The sequence below is a fragment of the Suillus fuscotomentosus genome (genome assembly GCF_016647785.1).
Source record: "Suillus fuscotomentosus strain FC203 chromosome Unknown F5891scaffold_46, whole genome shotgun sequence".
Lineage (NCBI taxonomy): Eukaryota > Fungi > Basidiomycota > Agaricomycetes > Boletales > Suillaceae > Suillus > Suillus fuscotomentosus.
The window spans coordinates 1-27,636 of record NW_024539558.1 but is presented as its reverse complement, the minus strand read 5'-3'; the positions used below and the strand labels follow the sequence as shown (position 1 = coordinate 27,636).

Below are 27,636 nucleotides of genomic sequence, written 5' to 3'. Positions count from 1 at the left end.
CCTCCTCAAGCTCATTCATCCCATCCTCCCCATCTTCCGGACCAAAGTTATCAATCTCATTAGTTTCTTCATCTACACTATCCTCATCAAGGACTTAATCAAGGCCAGTATAATACTCGGATCGGCATTGGGCATGTATCCTGCCAAATTCATATACATATTACATTCCTCGACATTCTTCCAACCTTCTGAAAGTTCTGTGCGCTTGTCCAAGTTATCCAAAGGCCATTCATCTACTTCCGAGGCCTTTATAGCTTTTCTGATCCTCTGTACCATGTTCTGTCCTTGTCCGTTTGACTTTGCTGGTGTGTTTTTCACTTAGTTATCTGTTATTGATTATGTCTAGGGGAACATATGTCGAAAACCCTTGCTAATACATATAGATATGCACCTCATGCGTTATTACATATATATCTTTATAGCAGCTCACCTTGAGTCTTATTACATTTCAGATGTCTTATCTCACTATAGTTTTTGCCTACACAGATTCCAGACTTTCATGCAGTAGGATATAATCTGGCTCGCTAAATACTTGCAACTTACTTCACTTCCCTTGCTACAAGTCATAGTTGGTAGAGTCACTTTCAGATCTTAGTATTTCACGCAATTGATCTTTTGTTCATTCAGAGCGATTGTTTGGCCTGACTGCTGCCATTTTGCTTATTGATTTGCTTAAATCTTTCGATGGACTTTGTTAGTTAATCTACACAAGTTCTATACTTTGACAAATCACCATATTCTATACTGGAAACCTTGCTGTTTCACTGGAAGCTTTGTGCAACCTCAGACCTTCATTTCTTGACATCAGGCCTCAACCGGACACCTTGGACAACTCATCAGACACTTTGGACAATTCTTTGGAACTCTGAACGTACTTGAGGTATCTTTTCCTTCTCTCTCCTTCGATCTTAACAAGATATCCCTTGCATTTTTATCAAGAGATAATCCTACAGGCAGTCTCTTTGGGATGAACATCTCACTCACACTCTGAGTTTTAAGGTAACACCTTTTGTATAGCCCACCAGGAATCAACTCTTTACACCGGAGTATTCATATTCGTCCATCTTGTCAGCAACAGTGTCATCTACCATTGCTTCAAAGGGAGCTGGAACTTCATCCCCATCCTCATCATCCATGCTGTCTGTCTCCTCCTCACTATCATCTCCACTCCCATTGTCTCCCTCCTTGTCCATATTCTCATCTTCTTCAAAGCCCTCATTGAATTCTGATCTATGGTGCTCTTTCTCTCTTTGGAAGGGGATCCTATCCAACTCATCACAATCATCAAGCAGACATGATGTCTCTCTTCATGTGGATTTGTGCCCCACACCTTCTCTATGGAAGTGCATGAACATGTCTCAGTCGATAAACCTGGTAATTTATCAGATTTGATTCATTTCATTAGTGGGAAATAACTGACATGTTGACACAGTACCAGTCCCAATCCTCATCATTGTCAGCTGCTTGATGGGCAATGGATGGTCCCAACAGTGCAGTCATACATAGATGTCAAAAGGCTGGGATAAGTTGCACACCACAAATGACAAGGTCAGGATCAAGGAACCCAAAGGCTAATTCATTGTTTCCATCATAAAAACCAGCTTGTGGCAGCCGTTTTGATGCCCGACCTGTTGGGGCAGTGATGTCATGAGTGAACCAGCAGACTCACAAAAAGTTGACATAGTTTATAGTGGGACATGCACCTTGTCTCATGCAGCAGATATTGGCATGAAAGATGCTGATAACCCGGACATACCAATATGGATGAGAGTCTTCCTGGTTATGAGCAAGAACTATGATGTCTGCATGTGTGCGAGGGTTGAGGGAGTCCTGAGCATGCTGCAAGTCATAGGTGGTATAGTTGACATGAAGCACTTTGTAACAATAGATCCAGTTGTTGATGATTATGACAGAGTTCCATTCTGCAGCAGTAAATGAAGTTTCATCTCCATCATAGGCCAACCCTGATAAGCAACCCAGAAGGTGGTCTTTGAGGCACAGAAAAAAATTCTAGTTATATCTGGTGAGCAAATACATTTGTTGTTATATGAGTATCAGAGACCTAATTATACATTTGTGGCCTGGTCATTTCTATTCTTTCTGAGCCAGAAAGAAACATCCCAGTAGTGTTTCTGTGATGAGAACATTTGATAATGGATTCTGGTGAGCAATGCAGCAGTGGATCCTGGTCAACAAAATGAAGACATGGACAAAGATCCTCTGTCTTGGGCTGCAAGTGATCCTCTCTTGCAGCTTCCCTTTCATGATTAACCTCTCTCATCCTTTGCAAAATGCACTCATGGCACTGAAGTCTTGTGATTCCATGGGCAAACTTAAGGGCTGCTCAATTCTAAAATGTTGTTGTCAGTGTTGACTTGAGCTTACAGTCACCTTTCGTAAATTACTTACATGGACCCTAAACCTTTTCTAATTTGTCCACCACTGCCATCAACTAAACCTTCTCATGAGAATTTCTACACCTTGTTACGTGCACTGTGAGTATCCTCATCCTAATCTTTACTGTATAGCAACTGTATAGAGACCTAAACATTTGAAATATAGTATTTCTAAACCTTTTCATGTTTTATTGCTAAACCTCCTTCTAAATATTTTTATGACACATGTTCATCCTAATCCTCACTATATACACAAATATATATAAGAAAAAAATGACTTACAGCTCATTGAGATCTTGCACAGCAGTACCTCCATATGAATACAAAATTCAGAGAAGATGAGTTAGGATTGCCTCCCATACTCCCAACTCAAACTCATACATAAAGTCAGGCACGAACATTGAGTGGAAATCAAAACCAAACTTGGCAAGCTTCTCTGAAAAGGCATTCTAATACTCACAGTTAGTGGACTTTGAAAGCTCAATTCAAATCATACATACACAAATAGGTGCAACAGAGGTGGTACCAATGATTTTCTCAATTGCAGAGCTGATTACACTATAGCCTCAAACAAGTATTAGTTTGCTGGCTCATTCAATGAGGCTACACCATGGGTGATTGTCAACTTGAGAGTTTCTGATGTGTTGTTGTTGATCGAACCTTGTCCCTAATTTGAAAATATTGTCTTTGCTAACAAGACACCATGGGCATGGACACCTCCCGAGGAATTTCATGCATGCAAGTAAAACCCTGGCATTCTGGAGATTAGTATGGTGCGATCAAGTAAGATGTGAAACAGACTTCTCTGGATAATTAGCAGAATAAGTGAAAAAATGAAGAAACACATGCTGAGAGACTCCATCAGGGAACTTGACAATGAAGCCATGTTCATATGCATCTATGAATTCGGTATTGGGTATGAAATGCCAAATGGCCTGCATTAATTTATGTTTGCAGTGTGTGAGCACTGCTCCTGTGGCACTACAACCAACAGTCTTCTTGTAGAAGTCTTAGATAGTATCTTGTAGCTATACACATAATTTGATCATGTCTTAAGTTCAAATAGTAAAAACAGACCTTTGGAATATATGCGAGATGATGTGCTGCAAACGATGTTGGCTTGCCATGAATGTACTTTGACTGATTGCCAATAAACAAGTATATCGGCCACAGAGAAGCATTTCCAAAACTCGCTAGATGAGTAGAGTCAGACCAGAGCATGATTGCACCAATGACAGTTTCCAAGTTACAGCCCAGTTCATTTGGCTGCAGGTTGAGCTTCTCATGCTCTTGAAGCATGGTGTCAAATGTATACAACTCAGTAATGATCCTCTCTGGAGGTTCTTTGTTGTCAGGTTGCCAGAATAGTTTGTATGGCTTTGTGTGAAATGTCTTCACTTAAACCTCCTGGTATGCAGATTTGAGGACTTCCAATGGTTTGCAGTAATAAAGCCCATTAACTTCAAATTCAGGTGCGTAATCTTCAGAAGAGAACTTCTCTTTTTCAGCATGGAAGTCATATCTTTACTGAGGTCTTGTGCCATCCATCAGAAGAAAATATGGACAAGGCAGGGTCATATTGAGCCTTCTCAAGACATGATGCCTCCCTAGACACATTGAAATCTAGCAAATCTTCTCATCAATAATCCTCCCCTAACATGACATCATTGACCAAGTGATTGAGATCTTGCAGCAATTTTGAGACTGAAATATTATAAAACCACGTCATAAGGTGAAAGACCGTCACATTAAGGAATGGTGCAAAGTAGTCATGGTGGACTGTTTCGAGTGACTGTCTGAAGCCAGCATACCATGGTCATTCATAATCAGCATCTCCATCAATGTGCTGGAATGTTGAGGAGTCACAGAGTGCATCAAAGTAGGCTGAATGCTCGGGGTCATATATTGGAAATGAATGAGGGTATTCACGAAAAAGGTCAAATGTATCAGTGTCTGTTGTAGGTAAAACAATGCTTGGTACTATATGAAGTAAGTAACCAGCAATATAAAATGTTGTAGTCTTGCACAGCCTAGTCTGCTATACTTGTAAGACAAGTGTGTTCGACCCGAGGGGTTAACTGTTGGTAGTAGAATAATTAATTATACTAAAAGGAAGATAGTCTGAAGCGTGGGAAACAAAGTCCGAAGGTAAATTGTCGGGTCCGATGTTTTTCAGGTTTTGGGTTAGGCGGTTTCATTAAGTTTTGTTGGATTTCATTGGGTTTTGGGTTAGCATCGGGTTTGTAGTGAATGTCGGGGATAGTGAATGCTGGGTTACTGTCAGTGTTTTTGGAATGTTTCAGATAATGAAAGGATGATATTGCAGAATTCAGTGAAGAACTACAAATATCTAATGACCTCCTCCTACTTGGAAATAGAAAGGTGAAATAAGTAAGAAGGAGATATGCGAAATATATAGTGTCTATGTGGAATTTTGGAGTGCTATAGGCAAAAGTAGTAGTGCTAATTTTCAGGTCCGATGTCCTATGTAATAAGACATGTGGTACTGTGGACATGTAATAATGTGTTCTACAATGTTAGCAACATGAAAACTGATAACTGCACACCTAGTGGAGATAGATATGACAGGACTGGACATAGGGAGGACAAATGCACAGGAAAGTATTGGGTCCGGTGTGACCTAAACATCGGATTAGCGGGTTTGCATCAGGTTTGTGCTGGGTTTAGTGGATAAACATCGGGTTTGCGGATAAGCATCAGATTTGAGCAGATGAGTGTCAGATAACATTGGAAAGTGATTCTTGTGTGACAGGCATTTAACATGATGTGTGAAATAGCTGAATATGAGCCTAGCACAAGTGCTACACCATACAATGTTTCTCTGTAGGGGGGGCATGCTCCGATGATGGTCTGTTATCAAAGTCCATGGCAATGTTGCTGGAGTCATCAGGCACTGGTGCTGGATCATCTAGCTCAACAGGAGGTAGGGCAGGAGTTGGCAGGACTGGAACTTTGTCACAGTAACATTTGGGGAGACATATCTGGCGATTGGGATGCCCAGATGGTCACAAGTCCATTTCAATATCTGGTACCTGTTCATATATGAATGTCAAGTCTACATTTTGAAAATAATACTCACTTCCTCAACACGAGGCTGCTGCTGTTGTCATTGACAATGCTGTGCCTCATGTTCTTCTTCCTATTGCTGTTCTTCCTTTGATTAGGCAGCTTCAGCAATCGCTTGTTGGCGCTCCGGCCATTCAGTAAGTGCTGATGTCATGGCTACATCACACATGCAGCAGTACCTGCTGAGGTGCATGGAAAGTCCATGATTGTGAACTTCAACATCACAGTTTGGACAGTTGACCATGGTGAGAACAGCAATCAAAAATAATGAGACTGAGTAGAGCAGCATCAAGAGAGGCTGCTGGAGGGCTGTTGCATCAACAATTAGTATAATTTGATAAGGCTTAAATACACATGAGAACAGTCTAAATGAATGTGTTTCAAATGGGGATGTGCATTCTCTGTTCCACAACTGTGACATTTATGTAAGATTCCCATAGGCAAATTTTCATAACTCAATGGTACAAATTCTCAAATGTGAAGTATTGTATGCAGAAAGCATCAATTCGACTGCTGGATGGTGTTTAAAGTATGTTGTATGGTAGTATAAGTGAAATATTATGATTTACATCTGTCTCAGATGTCAGCAAGACACCAACACAGTAAGTTTTGCAGGTTCACACACCTCCAAGTCTGAATAATTTATGTTTGAAGTCCATCTCATCATCTGAATCCTCCACATTGTCATGACAAGACATGCTTGCATCAAGCTGTGCAGTGGATGGCCACATGGTAGCTTCTGGGCAGCTCTTGAGGTCTGTAACAATTTTTTTTAGGTATGCTAACTTCTGCTCATGTTTAGTGCTGATTTCATGAGAGTATGGTTTGTGTATTGTATTGTCACAGCAGCAATGGAGTTTGAGTTGTTCAATAATTTGTTTTATGTTAAGGGCATTGAGTTTTGCATCATCTAGAATGAATTCAACAGCATCCAGCAATACATCCTTCTCTGCCATCTTTGTCTTCTTTGCAGCAACCCTTTGATAAGTCTCTTCAACCTCTTGTTCATCACAAGCTCTTGCTGTCACTTTTTCTCCAGCTTCTGCCCATCAATCCTTCTGGCCTCCTGTATGCAGAATTTCTCAATGTCTCCAGTGAATATTGTGGAATTAATAAAATCATGTATGTTGTTACAATGAAACAGTGCTTGAGCCTCGTACTGATGCATTGTTATCATTGGCTTGTTTCACATGAAAACTCGCATAGCACCAAGGGCACCTTCATTAGCATCATTGGTTGTGGGCATGTAGGCCATTGCATGCTCTTCTGTAGTTGATGTGGCAATTAAACTATCAGCTTTGTATTCTGCAGTGAAGTGCTGCCATCCAAAGAGAGTCCCTTTCAGAAATGTGACAAGGGCAATGCAAAGGTGTGGAAGACCAGGTGAAGCATTCAGTCCATTATAGAGACTCATGCCTCTCATGGTATGATATGGCACTTTTCACTAGGGAGTTTATTGCACAAACTTGCAGCACCACTCTGTGTGCTGTCCGCAGCTATCCCTATATGAGGTGCAGCTTTCCCGCACACACTTCCTGCACTTTGTGATGTATATGCGCGCGCTTTCCCACGCTTGAGCGCCCTATAGTGCCAGCCATCCAGATGCATCCATCCACTGTCCACCAAGTTCTCTAGTGCATTGTAGAAGAAGAATGGGAAGTGGGGTAATATGAGTGGTATGAGATAACTCAAGTAGTCCTCGATGAGCAAGATATACGTCGGCCCAAGGGGATTGCTACTGAGAAGATTCCTCTAAGTGTATAAAATGGAGGGAAACACTGGACCGGGCACTTGGTCAAGCATGGTAAGGCACGCGACGATGAGTGAAGCGCGAGCGAGCGGAAGCAACATGAAGTGCCGATGAGCAATAGCGGCCAATGATACATAACGGTGTGCGACTTATAACGGAAGCGCGTGCTAAGCGGAAGCAGTGCATGTGCAGGTGGTGGAGCGCAGCGACTCTTAATGAGTCAGAAAACTAATTGGCAGAGTTTCTAGTAATGTACGGCAGCGGTGCCCGTATTGTACTTAGATACTTTAGATTTTAGAGGGAGAACTTAGACTTAGAGTCCAATGATGTGTGGGCAGAAAGATAGTCATTATACAGTTTATGCGCATCTATATATACTAAGTAATGTTAAGCACTGTCAAGCGCTAGAGCAAACCAAGAAGTGAAGCGGATGCGAGATAATATGTAATAAAAGGGTCCATAACGGAAAACATACGGAATATGGCCATAAGTGCTGGAGATATGTCAGAATCAATGAAAATAGAATCGGAATATGCACCGACGAACCGAACAGACATGGAATGGATGGACAGAGGACGGGCAATGGAACTGAGGATGGGTGCGCCAATGCGCGACTAATGAGTGACCGGAGCGCTGGCATGCAAGAGCGGCTGACGAAGCGCCGGAGCGCGCTGGGTGAGATATGAGTCGCGCTATATTGGGAAGTGATAGAGACAATGGGATTTAAGATCCCTGCAAGCCCACAGAGATATTAGTCTCTACAGCGTATATTTCTGTTTCTCTCATTTGCATATCATTCCACCTTTATTTTTATCATGGACCCTTACTTACATATATCTTTACATACCTACTTGGTAGTGCTTCGGCTCCGCATGACAGTGCTTAGGCATATATAAGCGCCAGCAGTACATACTATTACGGACTTTCAACTTTCCACTTGGCTGACTTCACTTTTGCACTCACTTACTAGTTACTACCCACTTACTACTTAGTAGAACATAGTAGAAATCTATTTGTCTACAACTCTGCATCTCTCTTCTCTGGTCTTACATCATATCATCACTTAAGCAAGCTTATTCTTACTCTTCCTCATTTCCACATACATGCATGCACTTTCCCGCGCTTCGCACAGCACACATGCGCGTTCCCACGCCTTTGTGCTTTGTGCGCTTTCTCGTGCTTTACATTGGCCAACCAGTAGCGCCTTCAGCGCATATCACTAGATCCTTGCTGCACTTGCTTCCCCTTTAGGGTTGAACACACTGGTCTTCTCAAGTATAGCAGACTAGGTAACGCACAACCTTACAATATTTACAGATACAGCCAGGAGCCTTGTTTGCACCTCGCAGTATTGTTGTTTCTACAGCGCCCTGCAGTATTGTTGTTTCTACACCGTGTACAGCTTCAATAGCATCTGAATTACACCATGATTCCCCAGTGAGTGTTTTCTTTTCACCTGTAGCATCAGAAAAAGCAGGAGGTAAGGATCATCGATGAGCTTCTGAATGTGAGCCTTGAGCTGATCATGATATGGACCGAGGTCAAGAATGTTGAGATCCATTGATCAGGAGAAGTTGAGATACCAGATTGAAATTGCTTCGTGATAGAAAATGATGACTGACATCTTGGTTAGAGTACTGACATTGTGGAGAGCATTATAAAGGTTGAATTCCATATGATTGAAGTTGCATTTTTCCTTCTTGTCACAGACAATTTCAAGGAGAACAATGTATTGTAGCTGCCAGACAATAAGCTCGATGCAGCCAGGATGGTGTGATTGGAAATGAGTATTGCTGGTATCTGGAAATGTAGATATAAAGCCCTTCAGCTTTTCCATGATGACCCAGTGAGTATCTTATTGCCCTTTCTTATCATCCTTGTGATTGAATATATCACCAGCTAGGCTGACAGCCTTGACACCTCCATGAGTGGAAACCTTCATTGCATGTTCCTCAGTGGCCAAGAGACCATCAGCAGTCAGATCAATATGTTGTAGCACTGTAGCATTGTCCTTGTTTGCCAGTAGGATCAGAGGAGTGAGGTCATTCTTGAGCCAGAAAGCCATCAGTGCCACGTTTCCAGCCTTCATTGCATTCATCTCTTTATGCATTGCACAGCCAGCACGTAAAAACCAGAGATATTCCCATTTCTTTTCATCAGGTAGTATCTTGAAAACCTCCTTGCCAACAGTATGTTCTGTGACATCATCTGCAAGTGCATTGTGTGAAGCCTTTTCCTCAACTGGCAACTTGTCCCAGATATCCTGGCCACCTGTGGATGTGATTTTCAATGAATGAGCATCAGCATGAAGAGAAATTCCAGTGTTATCAGATGCATGGTCATCAAGGAAGGCTTTACCCAATGCCCAATAAAGATTTTCAACCTTCCACTCCTGGACCAATTGAAAGGTTTTCTTCTGGTCTGCTGCATAGTCATCATTCATTCCACAGAGTTTGCATAATCAGGAACAGCAAGGTTGATATGCATAGACTCGAAATTGACATGATGATGAGATGCTCTGTCACTGCTTATTGTAAGATCTACATAGGTAGAAGGTCATCAGTTATGGTCAGTATTTCACAGGCTATAGTGTCAGATTTAAGCATAAAAGTGTCTGATTAGACACAGACCTTTATGCTTAAACTGTCTAGTTTCCTGATGTTTGTATCTTAATGCTTAAAGGCTTCTTCATACATGCCTGCTTTACGCTTCAAGCATCTCATGTCTGCAATGATGCTTAAAGCTTCTTATCATGCATAAAATCCCTTTTTTGGTAGGCTAAAATGGCCCTTTCCCCCTTTGCAGCTTCTTCCTTCTCCTTTGCAGCTTCTCGTCCCCCGATGTGTTCTGTTGGATCTAAATGTTCAGGCACCTCTACACCAATGTATGAAAACCCTTTCAGTACTGTACAGTTTATGATGCATGGTACTTGCTGTCTGTTAGGCTTTAAGACATCTTGGTATTGGTCATCTCCTTTTGCTACATTATTGTATATAATTTATAAAGTGATATTTGGGTCATAATGGTCTGAAAAGCTCACAGGAGCTGTCTCGAAAGCTGAGAACTTGCGGCAAAATAACCAGGTGCTGACTTTGAGGTAATATTGTTTGTCACATTCATTTGTCCCAAAGTGCTGGTAGTGTCTCATTTAAGTGAATCAACTGTTACAGTAAGTTACCTCATGTGCAGCCTTCAATGTTTCAATGTTTCAGCAATTTCAACATTCATTCATTTGTTAGTGACACTTCTTCATGCCAGCCAAGTATAAAAGTGAAGCACAATGCTATGAGGCCCGGTTGCTATCAAAGCGAAGATATTATGAAAAGTGAGTGTTGTTGTGTCATTTGTGTCATTCCACACATCTAATCTCAATGCCCAAAATGCTTGTTTGTCCTACTAGGCACAAGCTTGAGGAACACTTATTGAAGCAAATCACACCTTATCTTGGATCTGGAAAGCCTGCGGAGTGGGTGCAATAGGTGACAATAACGAGTCCATTTTGTCTGAAGGTTATTTTACGGATGAGGATTTGGCCTTGATCATCCACAGCCTTGCATATTGAATGGTGCAAGTCGAGAGCACACACCAGCCAATTGGCTAAAGAGGTCAAGCTCCTGCAAGAGGAGATGCGCCGAGTTGCAGAATTTCTTTCCTGGCATGCAGCGTGGTGGAAGGAGCAGGCTGTTCGCAGGACTGGCTTGACCACAGCAGAGCGGGAGGGTATGCAGGGATATGTGAGGGCTATGCGAGACCAATTCCTAGCCCTGTGGAATGTTGTACTGGTTCTCCTGCAGTTACTGTCGCCTGTCGCCCCATAGGATGTTGATGCTTACATATTAACCTGTTTTGATGGCTTCTGTTTGATGTATGAGAAGAGTAGGATACAATAACAAGATCAGGAACACAGATCCAGGACACTGCTCAAGATCTGGGCAAGATTGGGCAAGATCCAGGCAAGATTAGGTAGTGCAAGGCTTGATGTTAGCGTGGTCTGTATGGTGATGCTTGAAGCTCAAACACTGTCATGCTGTAGTACAGTTATCTCAGGGGTGATGCTTGATATCGAGGATTAGATGCATTTATGCATAAAGGTGCATGTCTAATCAGACAGTTTTATGCTTAAGCCCTACAAGTACAGGTGTATTTCACTGCAGTTGCGAACTCTTTGTGTGCCCAATTTCATGTGCAAGTTGAAGTTTTGCAGCTATTCCACCCTCAAGGATAGTTCATTGAATGGTTCATCAGCTCATCCTCTTCACTCAGACACCAAACAGTTTGAAGAACTCTTGAATGAGGGCTCCAACACAATCCTGAGAGCATCCAGCAACAATGAGAGAATGTGCAAGGTTTCGAATCTGAGAAGTATACATTCCATTCTTGAAAACCTTTGGTGAGGAAAAATCTTGTGTCCATGCAGGCTCACTAGCCTTGTTACAGGACCATTCAATGGATTTTTTAGCACATAGAACTTGCATATGAAAGCAGTGAGTTTTTCTATGAGCCTCCGAAAGCTTGTTGCACAACTGAGCATGGTCTATTTTAAGAGAAAGAACATGGCCTTTGAGAATTGCAACACGAGCCTAAAGTTGCTGTATTGTCAACTCAGCTTCAGTGTTTACAGTTGGTATAATCATTTCCCAAAGTTCCTTAGCTTGGTCTGATGCCTTTTTTGCAGAGGAATGTGCACATAGAAAATTTTGGCACTCATTTTGGAGCTCTTTGTAGTAAGTGACTTGTTTGTGCTGTTCCTTTGCAAGTGCTTGTTTGATAGTGACCAAAGCCATCTGACTGATTGCATGCTCTCTGGAAAGTTGTGAGGCAGTGTCTTAGAGCTTTTCACACTGGAATTGAGTGGACTGAAGGGTATTATGAAGATCAAATATCTCTTTATCTTGCTGAATGAGTGCCTGTTTGTAGCTCTCAAGGTCAGTGCAATATTTTGAGACAGTTTCATGCAGGATATCAAGCTCTTTGAGTGCAGCTGCTCGTGTGAGGTGTCTTGAATGTAAACTAATAGCTGTAGCTTCTTCATCAGAATGTGTATCCTTGCTATCCTTCTGTGATTTCAGCTGTGCAGTTCTGATTTGTTTGAGGTGGGCTCACTGTGCTTGTGAATGCTACCATTTTAAGGGGGACATTTTAGGATTTGGATTATGTGCAGTATGTTAGGAATAACAATTAGAAAGTATAATTAAGTCATGCATGGGGTGTAGCAAAGTTGACAGTGGTCAAGACATGTGAAGTTGACACGATCAATATCACATTTGATGTGTCTGTGGCTGTGAGCCTGTCAATTGCACACCGTCTGACTTGTGATAAAGCAACAATTTTACATACCTCAAAATTGTCTTGACACATTGATGAAAGTGACTTTGTGAATGTGTATCTCTCAAATGTTGTGAATATTTTATTGCTGGTTGAGCTTTTGGTGGTGCTGGAGGGACCACTCTCACGATGTCCACCACACCTCAGGAAAATTCTCAAGAATTCTTGATTCTTCTACAACAACCAAGGCTTTTATATCATAGCTACAACTTTCTCTTTCAAAGTTATTGGTGCTTGTGATGTGTAAAAGTTCTTCCAATCGATGCTTCAGGGATGTTTTTGTGTCATCGAGTCTCTATACAGACATCTGCCACAGCCCTGTGGGAATAAAATTACCATGGATGTGATTGTGCACCTCTATTTCAAAGGCATGAACTGAACCCAAAATAGGACTTGGACCATACCTTTGAAACACAAAGCATTATTGGAGATGAGGTTTCCCTCACAATCCTGTGTGAGACAGCGCTGATCTTAAAATGCCTCGCGAGGCTGCCGCGAGGTTGAAACAGTCTAGTAAGGCCTTACTACTGTAGAGATACTCACTTAAGTTCGTCACACCATCACAGGCCCAGCGAATCAACCCTATTTTGTGTGACAGTCACACCCATATTGAGGTCATCGAACTTATATTGTGACATGCAGTAAAAACACAAACAAAATGTCCTAGTGGTGTCAAAAGTCCTTGTACTGAGTATCTGCACTTGTACAAAGAAAGAAGCGGGTTTGCCTGTTGAACTCCGAGTGATCCAAAGAGACTTTGGCCGATGGATCCGAGATAGGAACAATGAGGGAGTAGACTGGTACGAGCGCATCCCAAATAGTGATGGAAAAGTCCAGTTCAGTCCAGTTCACCAGGAAAATTGGTGAATGCTGAACTGGATGTTGCGTTCGGTTCGGTGATTTTGCTGAATGCTGGACTGAACGTAGTCAAATGCATTTGGGACATTCAGTTCATGTTCAGTTTGGCATTCAGACGCTGAATGTCTCCGACTCAATGCATGCGAAAGAGACTTGGGATTGCAGCAATATCAAAACAACATGTACTCTACATGTCAGTAGCACCTACACTAGCATCAGGCTCGACATGCACTGTTGCATCAGTTGCAGCCTGTAGATGCCCATTACAGTAGGCACTCTTCAACAATTGCAGTGCCTTGAAGACCTGAGGTGTAAGCCGGTTGCGTCAACTATCATCTCTCATGCCACCACTTGAGAAGGCCCATTGTAGAGACTTGCGCGTCCCAATGCTGATCTCACGCGCCCTATTTACACTTGTGCGCACTCAGGTGCGCCTTACCTGCACTCGTGCACGTTCATGCGCCTCCTCTTAGGTCTTCGCGCTACCATCCGTCCATTCGTCCCATGTCCTTACTGATTTGCTGGTGCGTTATTCTTATCTCATTCATGAACTAATGAAATCTTTGGTCCGACGTCCACGCTACATATAGAAAGTCTATTTAAACTTAGTTATAATTAGGGTTGATATGGTTACTTGGTTCGGGAGCGCACTCGGAAGCACGCCACTTAGTGCAATCTCCATTCTTAAATACAGAAGGGTTTCTTTTGGTTCTGGTACTTACTTTCCCCTTATCTTTGTGTACTGGAAAGTGTATAGATCACCTCCTCACTTGATATCTGATCTGATTCTCCTGTCAACCATCCATCTGTGCATCCACTCTTCAAATAGGATCTTTCCCTTAATGTTCTAGGCACGCATTCTTGAACCTCCCGCTCACGCACGCATCTTGCGCGCCTTCGCCTCGCATACGTGCGCGTTACCTTCTTGCGCTTGTTAGCGCCCACCTAGCTCATACAGTTTCCCTCCATTTTTTATTTCGAGGAACTTCTCTCAGTGGTTGTCCTTTGGGTCGAGTCGTTGTCTCGTATCCTGGTCTTGCTGTAGAGCACCCATTTGTTTTAAGTGTTTTCACCTATAGTCAAGATTACTCATCTACACCGTTCTGACAGCGTTGAAGAGCCTTGAATAGCAAGGTAATCTCTTGCCATGCGTGAAAGGGTGGGGTACATGGTGGAATGATGCTAGAGCAAGCACATCAACAAAGGCCGGTCAATACAATATAGAGTACTTACCCCCCACCAGCGAACCACATCAGCCACCTCCTCCAATGGGCTAGTTAAGTATAGGGCGAGTTCATGACATGGATTGGCAATGCTTTTTTCAGACAATTGGTGAGCTAGAATCGCCGATCACATCCATGAGTGCCCATATTGTGTGGGTGGTTGACTGGACGCTGATGGAATGGGTTTGGATGGTGAGGGCTGAGGTGTAACCTGCGCATGATAGTAGTCAAACTGTTGAACAGCTAGTAACAATGTTTGACTGCAATGGTAGCCTGACTTACTGCAGCTTCAAGCTTTTTCTTCCCTTCATCAAAGGCATCTGCATCCCATTGTGCTCATGCATACTTGAGTTTGTAGTTAGGATCTAGAGCTGTTCAATGCATGTATCAGTTGATGATAGAATTATTGAATATATGGAGATGCACCCAAGCAAATAAAGTACATGTCCGTCTCATCCGTTTTCCAGCTCCACTTCCCCAAATTCTCAAGGCCAGCTTGTAATGTGTCAGCAATGCTGGAGAACTTCTCGTCATCTTCCATATTTTGCCAGCTTTGCTGCAAGAACTCCAACACTGGAATTGCTCGCCAGACTGTTGGATTCTTTGCGCTAGAAAAACTTTGAGTAGTGTTGGCAGGCTCCTGTAAGACAGTGCAACAGTTAGATATAGAAGACTCGAAGATAAGTTAACACTGCACCTGAAGGACTTCTTGGAGAAGCAAAAGCTGGACCCAATCACTTTGACTTAACTTGAAGTCAGCATACTGCTTCTTTCACAAGTTCGGCACATCATTGCTGTCATCAGCAAGACGTATGAAGTGGTTGACACCCTGCAAATCATTAGTATGATATTGGTTATTGAAAAAAAAAGTGCACCTTCTGCAACAGAAGAAGGCGAGTGAGGCATGTGAAGAGTGAGGCCCACCGAGTCTGGACCCACTGTAGAAGCTCAAAGACAGGCACATTGACCTCAGCACATAATTGGCAGAAAAATGCACGAGCTTGAGGTGACTTTCAGATCTAGTCAAATAATATTAGTGATTCACTTCAACAATGAGTAGTGTCACACACCTGCACAATGAGTGCAAGAGCCTTCCTGAGTGCATCAGATGTGTCGGAATTGTCGTCATTGTCATTGTCATTGTTGTCATTGCCAGCACCAAGTTTCAAGCTGCTCGTAGGTCCAATTGCCTGTGAAAAATGACCTGCGGCCACATTGATCGCATGCTCCATGCACCTAACTCTATGCTGATGATGGTCTTCGATCCCAGTGTAGAGACTCATGAGTCTCATGGTCTGATATGACAGTTCTCACTAGGGAGTACATAGCACAGACTTGTAGCATCACTCTGTGTGCTACCCGCAGCCATCCCTATATGAGGCGCAGCTTTCCTGCGCAATGCGCGCACTCTTCCTGCACTTCGCAATGTATATGTGCACACGCGTTCCCGCACTTGAGCGCCCTATAGCGCCAGCCATCCAGATGCATCCATCCACTGTCCTCCAAGTTCTCTAGTGCGTATATTTCCGTTTCTCTCATTTGTATATTGTTCCACCTTATTTTCATCATGGACCCTTACTTATATATATCTTTACATACCTTACTCGGTAGCGCTTTGGCTCCGCATTACAGCGCTTAGGCGCGCTATATAAGCGCCAGCAGTACATACTACTTTTTACCTGACCTTTTTTTACCATGGAACTTCACTTTTGAAAACTTACTTTCACAAAACTTTACCTACTACTTACTACCTAGAAAATCGCAGTAGAAATATATTCCTCTACACTTCACATCTCTCTTCACTTGTCTTGCATTATATTATCACTTAAGCTTAGTCTCTCTATTGTTTCCGCATATGCGCATGCGCTTTCCTGTGCTTCGCGCCATATACGCACGCGTGTTCCTGCACCTTGCGCGCACCTGCACTTCCTTGGACCTCGCTTCAGCGCATATCTCTAGATCTTCGCTGCACTCGCTTCCCCTTTAGGGTTGAACATGCTTGTCTCCTCAAGTAACGCAGACTAGGCAACACACGACCTTACAAACATTTACAGATACAGTCTGGAGCATCATTTGTTCCTCACAGTATTGTTGTTTCTACACTGGCTTCAGGAACCACTTCAGCAAATGTCTTGATGGCTGAATCATTGTTCATCGCATTGTCAGCTGTAAACCACCCGATCTATGTGATTTTGCATTAGTTCAATCATGATACAACCAATAAAGTATGTTACCTTCTTTTGCAACCCAAAACAGTCCACAATTCAAACAAGAATGTTGCCGATGTTCTCTCCTGAGTGATTCCCTTCAATGGAAGTGAAAGCAAGCTGATCACACTTAAGTTCCCACTCATGTGGGGTGTCCGTGGGTGCGTCGATGTAGTGACCTGTGACCAACAAGTATGGATTGCCACTGTCCGAAGTCCAAGAATCAAATGTGAAGGACACTCGCCCAGGAATGTCCTTAAGATGCTCGCGGATCTGGGACTCAACCATTTGAGCACAGCAAACAATCTCTTCCTGTATCTTATGACATCGAGGGATATCTTTGTCAGAAAGGCCGGGGCGAGTGTATGTGAGAAGCCGCCGAAAAGCACCTTTGTTGATGAGTTGAAATGCTTCGTCTTCAGCAACAATCAGTTCGACTATGTAGTCCAGCAATCCAGCAGTGGTGAATGCTGGTGCTTGATGCTCTCTTATAACTGCACTGTCCAATGTCTTCTGATTAGAGCTGTTAAAAAAAGTTTTGTTAGAATCTTAGATTGAGTAGTGGGACACAACAGATTGAGTACAGTACATCATCCACAGGTAATGCACACATATGTGGCTGGATTCCACGCTTGCGGCATCGATCTTTGTAGAGCTTTGTGTGGTCCTTATGCCTGAGATACGTGAGGTAGGGTACATCAGTAGCAAATGAAAAGCTTACCTCCGAATATGAGCTCAAAGGGAAGTGACACTGCCCTTCAAAAAACTAAACTTCCGAGCAAGACCATTTGCCCTGTCAAAAGCAATGTTAGATAAGTAACAACAATGACACAGCATTCAAAATTTACTTGCAGACCTCACACCAGTGCCCATCCTCTTTCTTTCTAGTATCGGGGTTGATAGTGTTTGACTCACGAGTGAATATTGTACAAATGTCGGTAGTCAAGTCACTTTTATGCCATTTGGCACCCTGCACAAAGAATAAGTTAAGTTGGACCAAAAATTGAATGGAGAGTTCACTTACCTCACAGTCTGTGTCACCCATCTCTTTAGTTTGTTGATATGTTGATGGGGTGTCGTCATCAGTATGTGTATCCATGTCAGTTGCAGTACCTGCATCAGTTAGTACTTCATCAGTGTCATCCCACTCAGGGTCTTTGGCAACTGCATCTTCAGATTCATTCTCAGTAAGTACCACTCACTGTCCAGTAGCTTTGCATTTGCCCAAGACAGCATTGTTGGGGTCAACAAGCTTGGAGGCAGGATGTGGAACACGAGCAGAGCGATGTGAGCCAGCAATCATGATGGCAGGGGGTGGCAAAGGCATATGAGAAGTAGGGAGTGGAGTATCATCATCAGCATCGTGAAACCAGGTGATATCACTGGTGTCAAGAAGAGCACCATTGGCACCTACAGCACTTTGGTTATTTGACATATTGAGGGGGAGAAAGTCAGGGAACTCACTGTGGTCCCAGTCCATTGTAGAGACTCATGCCTCTCATGGCATGATATGGCAGTTTCCACTAGGGAGTACATAGCACAAACTTGCAGCACCACTCTGTGTGCTATCCACAGCTATTCCTATATGAGGTGCAGCTTTCCCACACAACGTGCGCCATGCACGCACTCTTCCTGTGCTTCGTGATGTATATGCATGTGCGTGTTCCCGCACTTGAGCGCCCTATAGTGCCAGCCATCCAGAAGCATCCATCCACTGTCCACCAAGCCCTCTAGTGCATATATTTCCATTTCTCTTATTAGCATATCATTCCACCTTTATTTTTATCATGGATTCTCACTCATATATATCTTTACATACCTACTCGGTAGCGCTTCAGCTCCGCATGACAGCGCTTGGGCGCCCTATATAAGCGCCAGCAGTACATACTATTACTGACTTACCTTTTCACCCAACTTTACTTACATACTTAATACCTAGAAAGTTGCAGTAGAAATCTATTCATTAGCACATCACATCTCACATCTCTTATCTTGCTTTATATCATCACTTGAGCTTAGTTTCTCATTTCTGCATACACGCACGCACTTTCCCACGCTTCGCGCAATACGCGCGCGCGTTCCCGTGCCTTCGTGCCTTGCACACACCTGCACTTTCTCACGCTTCGCTTTAGCGCATACCTCTAGATCTTCGCTCCACTCGCTTCCCCTTTAGGGTCGAACGCACTTATCTCCTCAAGTAACGCAGACTAGGCAACGCGTGACCTTACAACTATTTACAGATACAGTCAGGAGCATCATTTGTTCCTCTCAGTATTGTTGTTTCTACACCGTGTTCTTGCTTTATCAAGCTTCGTGATCAGAGGTCTTCACAACACAAGTATTAGTAGTTGATCAAACATTATTGCATGAAAGATTTGCTTACAGTGTAGGTCGTCTTGTGACTCGTTGAGGTCTTCTCTATTGGTCTTCTCTATTAAGTGTTAAATCAAATAGATGGATGCCAAGTTTATTTGCAAGGTTATTTAATGATGACAACCAATCTGTGTGAAGTGTGATGATGGCAATGCTTATCGATGGTGAATATCGATGAAGTTGCTGAGTCATCATGCAAAAAATAAGTATGTGTTCAGACGTGTTTGAACATGTTCAAAACAGTCCAAGGACTGCTGAACGTTGAACTGAATACCTGGTTCGGTTCTCCCCAGCCGTCGAACATCGGACTGGACCGCAGTTCAGTCCACTAAAAATTTGGTTCGAACCGCGGTCCAGGACCGAACTTTTACATCACTAATTCCAAAAGAGCGATGAACGAGCAATGTTTGACGTCAGCTCATGCTCAGTAATATTTACTTACAATTTTCTTTCCTACTCTACCTGCACTTAAAACACTCAATCACTGCGGGCATTTTCTCATTTTCCTCCACCAAACATCCAAAAAACATTGAATTAGAAGATAGAAATTTCTTTTTATTGTGTGTATCAAAACATTGAAAAAAAATAATGAATGTATTGAAGATTTTCTGTATGCAAGACATAATCTAAAAATGAGTCATTTTCCCTCAAGAAACAGTCTATATTTTTCATTCATCATTCCTCAAATAACAATTTACAATCATGTCAATTTTTTGGCCTCTGTTTTTCCAATGTTCTGTGTATCAAAAATCTCAATTACTTCATCCTGTTCACCATATGTTTGATCCAAGAACATTGAAAAATCATATAACAAATAATAATAAATATTTTGACAATGTTTTGTTAAGGAAAAGCAAAGAAACTTTCAAACTTTCATTTGTATATTTGATCAGAGGAAATTTATGAAACATGCCCCATGTTTTGTAAGAATAAATACATAATGTTTGCAGTATATTCCTCCTGCACAACACTTAAAAAACATTTATTATGTTCAGAGAAAAAAAATGAAACATGATTGCAGGATACTCTGCCTCAGAACATGCACAAATTATACATTGTTTTCTGCACACAATAGGTGGAAAATACAGCATTATCCTTGAAGGAACATGATGAATTTTTGCATCATGTCCCACACACAGAAAATCATTGAAACATAAATTATTATTTTTTCAATGTTTTGACAGACAAAATGAAGGTACACTGGTCCAAGTAGTGCTGCTAAGAACCAAGAACCATTCGGCGGGGAAATGAGAACAAAATGGTGTGACAATATAGAAGGGTTTTTTGAGAAGATTTTTAGTAATGGTGAAGCGATGAGTATAGAGGCAAGGTTGAGAGTAGGGGTGCAAGTGTGAAGACGAAACATTTCGAGAGGCTAAGACTTTCTGTAGAGCAAAGTTTGCTTTGAGCAGGGAACCAACATATGATTCTGCTGTTGTTATGAGTGTACATGAGCAGTATAAATACATTTTCAAGTACTTTACTAGGCTGAAATAAGAATGGGGAGCATATGGCGAGGTGAAAATACTTTGGTGAAACAAGGGTATCGTGAAGTTTGAGCACAAGGTAAGATAACGGAAAAAGAGAGAATGGAGAAGTGAGAGAATGTATCCACATAACTCGGATGCAAAGTGTAGAGCTTTCTCGCATCCGTGAGTCACGTGGACTTTGTGAATGACAGTTCTCAGATTTCCTTTTTGAGGTGCGGGCCGTGTGTAGAGGATAGACAATCCTTACACATGTCATGGCCCATGGGACACAGAAAATTGATGAATCCTTTAAGTCAGCCTTTCTTATGCACAACCAGCTGCTTTTGCTCCTTGACATCACTTGGCATTAATTTGCATTTCTTTCTGCCTGTGAAACTGCAGTTGGTGTATTTAGTACATGACTGCCTCAGTGCTGCACCAAGCAGTCCAGTTGTTGGCTTGTGACATGGATGGTTCACATTTGAACCCCAAAAAAACCAAACATGACCACTCTGAACAGTTTGCAAAGGTTCAATCCAGGGTTTGTCGACTCTGGTAGAACTGGACCCAGGTTTGGCACTTGCGCCCCCACTCTCAACCTTGCCTCTATACTCATCGCTTCACCATTACTAAAAATCTTCTCAAAAAACCCTTCTATATTGTCACACCATTTTGTTCTCATTTCCCCGCCGAACCAAAACCAGCCTTACACATGCAAGATCCAACAAACAGCGGGCATTTGTATTGTATCACTATGTGGTACATTGTTCAATTGTTAAAGAAAGTCGCCATGAAAAGCCTGAATGTATGGCACCACAAGCAGAGAGCGGTTCATAATTCAGCTTTTGTGTCCACATTTGACAAGCCCCTGATGTGGTACATGGAGTCTCCCACTCATTCAAGACCCATGGCATCAGTAAATTCACACATTCCTTAATCTCCTTAATCAGTTTATCTCACTTGTCCCAAAACTTGTTTGCTCTCTCTTGCATCATTCACCTGGCATGTTTCATATTTTTTTAGTGTGAAATATAATAAAACATGTATGTTAATATACATCAACAATTTTTTTCTCTTGCAATGTTGGACAAGTAGATCCACCTTTCGCCAAGACACTTAAGTGTAAATAAGTGTAGATAAGTCTGTTTAAGGACAAATTAAGTAATAATTTCCTGATGACTGGATGGGCGGAGGTGCATGCACCATTATACTGGAGATGTATCCATCTTCCGAATGCAGGTCGATCGGCAGAATCAACACTGTCGGGATCAGAGCCAAGCCCAGCACTGCTGGCAACGGACGAACGCGGAAAAAAAGAACGAAACGCGAGGACAAACGGACAAACGCGAAAAAAAAAACGCGGACAAACGAGTGAACGCAAGGGCAGACGAGGGAACGCAAGGGCAAACGCGACGAAAAGAAGCGGACAAACAAGACAAACGCGAGGACAAACGGACAAACGCAAAAAAATGCGGACAAACGAGTGAACGCACGGGCAAACGCGAAAAAACACGCGGACAAACGAGCGAACGGGCTGCTGATCACGATCCACATTATTGGAATAGTTGGGGCAGTAGGGCCAGGCACCCTCTTGAGGTGGGAGGTAGCTAGGGTCCCTGGTTTTCAAACGAGTCAATGCAAGGACAAACGAGTGAACGCACCGGCAAACGAGGGAACGAGGGGACAAACGAGTCGACGCGAGGACAGACGAACGAACGCAAGGGCAAACGAGTGAATACGGGGACGAACGAACGAACGCGAGGACAAACGCGGACAAAATAACCGGGAGGACGTTAGCAACATAGTGTGTTATAGCCAAACGCGAAAAAAACACGGACACACGAGTAAACGCAAGGGCAAATGAGTAAACGCGGGGACAAATGAGAAAAATGCGGACAAACGAAGGAACGCAAGGACACACGAAGGAACGCGAAAAAAAAACACGGACAAACGAGGGAACGCAAGGGCAAACGAGGGAACGCGGGAACAAAAGAGGGAACGCGGGGACAAATGAGTAAACGCGAGGATAAACGCAAAAAAAATGCGGACAAACGAGGGAACGCGGGAACAAATGAGGGAACGCGGGGACAACTGAGTAAACGCGAGGATAAACGCGAAAAAAATGCGGACAAACGAGGGAACGCAAGGACGAACGGACGAACGCGAGGATAAACGCGAAAAAAACGCGGACAAACGAGTCAGCGCAAGAACAAACGGATAAACGAGGGAACGCAAGGACAAACGAGGGAACGAACGGGCAATCGCGAAAAAAAAACGCGGACAAACGGGTGAACGCAAGGACAAACGAACGAACGCGAGAAAAAAACGCGGGCAAGCGATTCAACGCAAGAACAAACGAACAAACGCGAGAACAAACGCGAAAAAAACGCGGACAAAGGAGGGAACGCAAGGACGAACGAGCGCGAGGATAAACGCGAGACAAACGAGTCAACGCAAGAACAAACGGACGAACGCGAGGACAAACGAGCGAACGCGGGGACAAATGAGGGAACGCGCGGACAACTGAGTAAACGCGAAGATAAACGCGAAAAAAAATGCGGACAAACGAGGGAACGCAAGGACAAACGAACGAACGCGAGGATGAACGCGAAAAAACGCGGACCAACGAGTCAGCGCAAGAACAAACGGACAAACGAGGGAATGCACGGGCAAACGCGGAAAAAAAAACGCGGAAAAACGAGTGAACGCAAGGACAAACGAACGAACGCGAGAAAAAAACGCGGGCAAGCGATTCAACGCAAGAACAAACGAACAAACGAACAAACGCGAGAACAAACGCGAAAAAAAACGCGGACAAACGAGGGAACGCACGGGCAAACGCGAAACAAAAACGCGGACAAACGAGTGAACGCAAGGACAAACGAACAAACGCGAGAAAAAATCGCGGGCAAGCGATTCAACGCAAGAACAAACGAACAAACGCTTGATGCTGTCCTGATCAGCCAATTTTTGACGCTTGGCTTCAAGGAAGTCCTTGTGCGCTTGATCGGCGTTCGTGACATCCGTTCTGGCGGACTCCAGTTTTCGGTTAAGCTCGTCTCGTTTTACTTGTGTGTCTGCAGCGAGACGATGCTCTTCTTCAGCGATATTTCGCGTGTAGTTCTTAATGGCATCACTGAGAGAGTTAAGAGAAGTGTTCATTTGTTTCTCGTCATTCTATGAAAAGACAATCATGTCAGACAAGTAAAGCAGAAGAATAGGTATATAGACCTTGAAGTTTCCTATCTTCACTCGGTTGCCGCGCATTTTCTCCTGTAGATCGTCGCGCTGCTTGGTGAGGTGATCAATATCGCCAAGTGCGGAATCCGCTTTATCGAATTGTTCTACAGCATCGGAGGCAAGCTGGAATTGGGACTAACGAGAATATGTGAGCATATGAATATCGGTACCCATGACTTTCTAGGAGCACACCTCGGCTGTCTTCATCTCAGCCTCGATCTTGCGCAAGCGGCGTTCCGCCTTCGCAACTTCCTCAAGCTTTGCCTCCATTTCCTAGAAATTATAACTGCATCAGTTCGTTATTCACGATACACACAATCAACCATGTCAGACGGATCAAAGGGGATATTGAGGAGATCAGTTCTTACCGCTTGCGTCGCTGCGACGTGAGCCCAGGCAAGCTCCTTCTTGAGCTCATCAACCTTGCAGCGCTGCTCTCTTGCCTTGCTTGCTTCTTCAAAGCGCACGCTAGCCTCTTTGAATGCAGCGCGTAGGTCAGGGGGAACTTGCTTTTTCTGGTGTAACACCTTCTTGGTCTGGTTGATATTATCAAGGCAAGCGTCATATTCCTCAGAAAGCTGCGATAGCTGGGTGCCTCGCAGGAAGAACTGCGATGCATATATGTGACCTATAGAGCTGTTTCAGCATCTGCTTAACACACTCGAAGTGACACTCACCGATAATGAAATTAATCTGAGGTCCAAACGTGAAAGTAAGTCGTTTGTGGCACATGAAATGGTGCATCTCAATGGACTCAATTATTCCATGCTCTGCAATACCCTACGGCACATAAATCAGCTTGAGCCATAGGCAGAGGTAGCCGAAATCCTACTAACACCAAAGGTATTGCGCTTCTGCTCGAGGCGCTGGCGAATGGCCTCGCCATTGAGTTCCTCGAAGCGTTGTTCCTCTTCCTCGTTGTGCTCCTCCTGGGTTAAATCTTCTTCGTCTTCTTCGTCGTCGCTATCCTCCTGACGCGCCTTATCATTGCTATTGCCAGACTTCCTAGTGTCGCGACCGGTCAACAACGACCTCATCAATGCTATCAAAAGTTCTGGCACGCTTGGATTGTTGAGCGCGAAGACAGACGAACGAACGCAAGGGCAAACGAGTGAATGTGGGGACGAACGAACGAACGCGAGGACAAACGCGAACAAAATAACTGGGAGGACGTTAGCAACATAGTGTGTTATAGCCAAACGCGAAAAAAAAAAACACGGACAACCGAGTGAACGCAAGGCAAATGAGTAAACGCGAAAAAAAATGCGGACAAACGAAGGAACGCAAGAACACACGAAGGAACGCGAAAAGAAAATACGGACAAACGAGGGAACGCAAGGGCAAACGAGGGAACGCGGGGACAACTGAGTAAACGCGAGGATAAACGCGAAAAAAAAATGCGGACAAACGAGGGAACGCGCGGACAACTGAGTAAACGCGAAGATAAACGCGAAAAAAACGCGGACCAACGAGTCAGCGCAAGAATAAACGGACAAACGAGGGAACGCACGGGCAAACGCGGAAAAACGAGTGAACGCAAGGACAAACGAACGAACGCGAGAAAAAAACGCGGGCAAGCGATTCAACGCAAGAACAAACGAACAAACGCGAGAACAAACGCGAAAAAAAAAACGCGGACAAAGGAGGGAACGCAAGGACGAACGAGCGCGAGGATAAACGCGAGACAAACGAGTCAACGCGCAAGAACAAACGGACGAACGCGAGGACAAACGAGCGAACGTGGGGACAAATGAGGGAACGCGAGGACGAACGCAAGGGTAAACGAGCGGACGCGGGGACAAACGAGGGAACGCAAGGACAAACGAACGAGCGCGAATTCCCTGACCTGTAGACCAATCAGATAATTTCCGAGCATCGCCTCTCCGACTTCAGCGATCTGCAAGCGCCAATGCTGAGTGTCATTGAACGGCACACCTGCGCAAGAAGGTCAGTGACAACAAGAGTATTATCACGTATCGCATACCCATGTACCAATAGACATCAGTGAGTGCAGATATCTCGGCCATCATTTTGATGATCTCAGTTGTGAAGACAAGGGGCGGCGTTGCCGTCTTGGGAGTGTTCAGTCTCAGGATAATCGAGTAAAGAAAAAAGCACTTACGGGGTTGGTTATGCCTGCGTAGTTCTTCTCGAGAGCTCCACCGTCCGGGGCAACTGGCCACTAGGGTAGCGAGTGAACGTGAGGACAAAAGGACAAACAAACAAACGCGAGGACAAACGGGCGAACGCGAGGACAAACGAACACACGAACAAACGAACAAACGAACAAACGAACAAACGAACAACGAACGAACGAACGAACAAACGAACAACGAACAAACGAACAAACGAACAAACGTAAGGACGAACGATCGAACCCAAGGGCAAACGATGTGACCTTGTCGCAGGTGGGTTAGGCGCCCAATCGAAGGCGGTCGAGCCTGACTATCGTATTGTGTGTCAGACGTGTTCAGGTGCCATGTCCGCTTCGAACGAAGTCGACAGAGTATTCGTCAGAATTGGTTCAAGGAACAACTTGAAGGAGCATGGTAGGGAGCATGGTAGGGACACGACATGCACGATTTGATCGACCACTTTCGTTCGCGGAGGTAGGCCTTTGAAGAGGGATCATCGAGCATGGTGGACCTGCCGTATCAAATTTAAACCCAGCTGACACAACAAAGGTGAGTTGAAGAACTTTGGCCACCTCTTGTTAGTGTTTGTGCGACGCACTCTTGAAGGCTTCTAAACGCTCATCGCACAAAGACGCCCTCTTGTTAGTGTTTGTGTAACATATTTTAGCGTCCTGCGGGCAGTTTAAAAGAATTTATCCGAAAAGATGATCCTGAGTGCGTTGTCTCGCATGCGACGTGTTGTCTCGACAGAAATCAGATCAACCACCGAAGTATATTATTATTCAAGATTCGAGGAAAGATTACCGGCCAAATGAACGAACGCGAGAGAATTCCTTTGCATTCCATACGGACGTTCCGAACTCGAGGATCTTTGGTGGGGGAATATGACTTCTACTGCAGGTGTGGAAGCCGGGAACATGGAGATCTCCAGGAAGAGAGTGAAGTGGCCATTCAGTGCCATAACTGCGAGCGCTGGTCTCATGTTGCTTGCCAGAGGGATGGCCGGGCAAGTAATGGTAGCGTTTGTCTGATAAATGTGCCCACATGGGCAGAGTGCCACAGGGTATTGTACTCTTAATTGAAAACGAAAATTGTAGGATGCAATGAGATCTAGTAGTGAGAACAGACAACCTAGGTGCACGAACTCGTACTGGGTATGCGCAAAGGTCAGAATTCCCGCTACCTTTAGGTAGTGGGTTTTTAGGGTCAGGTTTTTTTGCGATTATACGCGGCATAGTGTTTTGGAAATTCATTGCCATCCAAAAGGCCATAAGTTCTCACGGTGGTTCGTGCACGCCTGACCAGTTGTCGTGGTTCATACCCTCGCTCGCTTGATACTCTTCTGCTATCGACGTATCATTATGTCTCAATTCACCGATGTTGTAGTATCTTCTAATAATAACGGTTCAGTTCACGGCTCATCCATAAACGGTTGCGCGACTGGTTCAAAATCTCGTGATTATGTGCAAGGAGAAGCTCTTATTCGTGATATGTATGCTATTTTCAGCATCTCCGACGCAGTCACTGTTTTCTGCTGATGCCTACTCAATTAATTCGTCTGGTTCAGGATCAG

The 27,636-nt window shown here is 43.8% G+C and overlaps 4 protein-coding genes across 4 annotated transcripts; 1 reads left to right on the top strand and 3 right to left on the bottom strand.

Annotated features, from left to right (window-relative positions):
- Nucleotides 1-1,028: 1,028 nt before the first annotated feature.
- On the bottom strand, nt 1,029-3,695 carry F5891DRAFT_1191849 (uncharacterized protein; the record flags this gene model as incomplete). The annotated part of the gene is made up of 3 exons (XM_041367517.1): nt 1,029-1,263; nt 1,757-2,010; nt 3,474-3,695. 3 exons carry the CDS (start codon nt 3,693-3,695, stop codon nt 1,029-1,031), a joined length of 711 nt encoding a protein of 236 aa, XP_041222989.1.
- Nucleotides 3,696-9,088: 5,393 nt separating this feature from the next.
- F5891DRAFT_957149 (uncharacterized protein) lies at nt 9,089-9,679 on the bottom strand (the record flags this gene model as incomplete). Its single annotated transcript, XM_041375460.1, has 1 exon — nt 9,089-9,679. A coding segment is annotated over one exon (591 nt), but the record flags the coding sequence as incomplete, so codon positions are not given.
- Nucleotides 9,680-10,016: 337 nt separating this feature from the next.
- F5891DRAFT_982604 (uncharacterized protein) lies at nt 10,017-11,051 on the top strand (the record flags this gene model as incomplete). Its single annotated transcript, XM_041377225.1, has 4 exons — nt 10,017-10,158; nt 10,365-10,402; nt 10,492-10,558; nt 10,783-11,051. 4 exons carry the CDS (start codon nt 10,017-10,019, stop codon nt 11,049-11,051), a joined length of 516 nt encoding a protein of 171 aa, XP_041222987.1.
- A 12,085-nt stretch (nt 11,052-23,136) lies between these two features.
- F5891DRAFT_1191845 (uncharacterized protein) lies at nt 23,137-27,298 on the bottom strand (the record flags this gene model as incomplete). Its single annotated transcript, XM_041367516.1, has 12 exons — nt 23,137-23,211; nt 23,623-23,865; nt 23,920-24,063; nt 24,121-24,201; nt 24,252-24,556; nt 24,606-24,708; nt 24,765-25,090; nt 25,669-25,863; nt 25,913-26,000; nt 26,051-26,110; nt 26,885-27,136; nt 27,209-27,298. 12 exons carry the CDS (start codon nt 27,296-27,298, stop codon nt 23,137-23,139), a joined length of 1,962 nt encoding a protein of 653 aa, XP_041222986.1.
- Nucleotides 27,299-27,636: the final 338 nt, after the last annotated feature.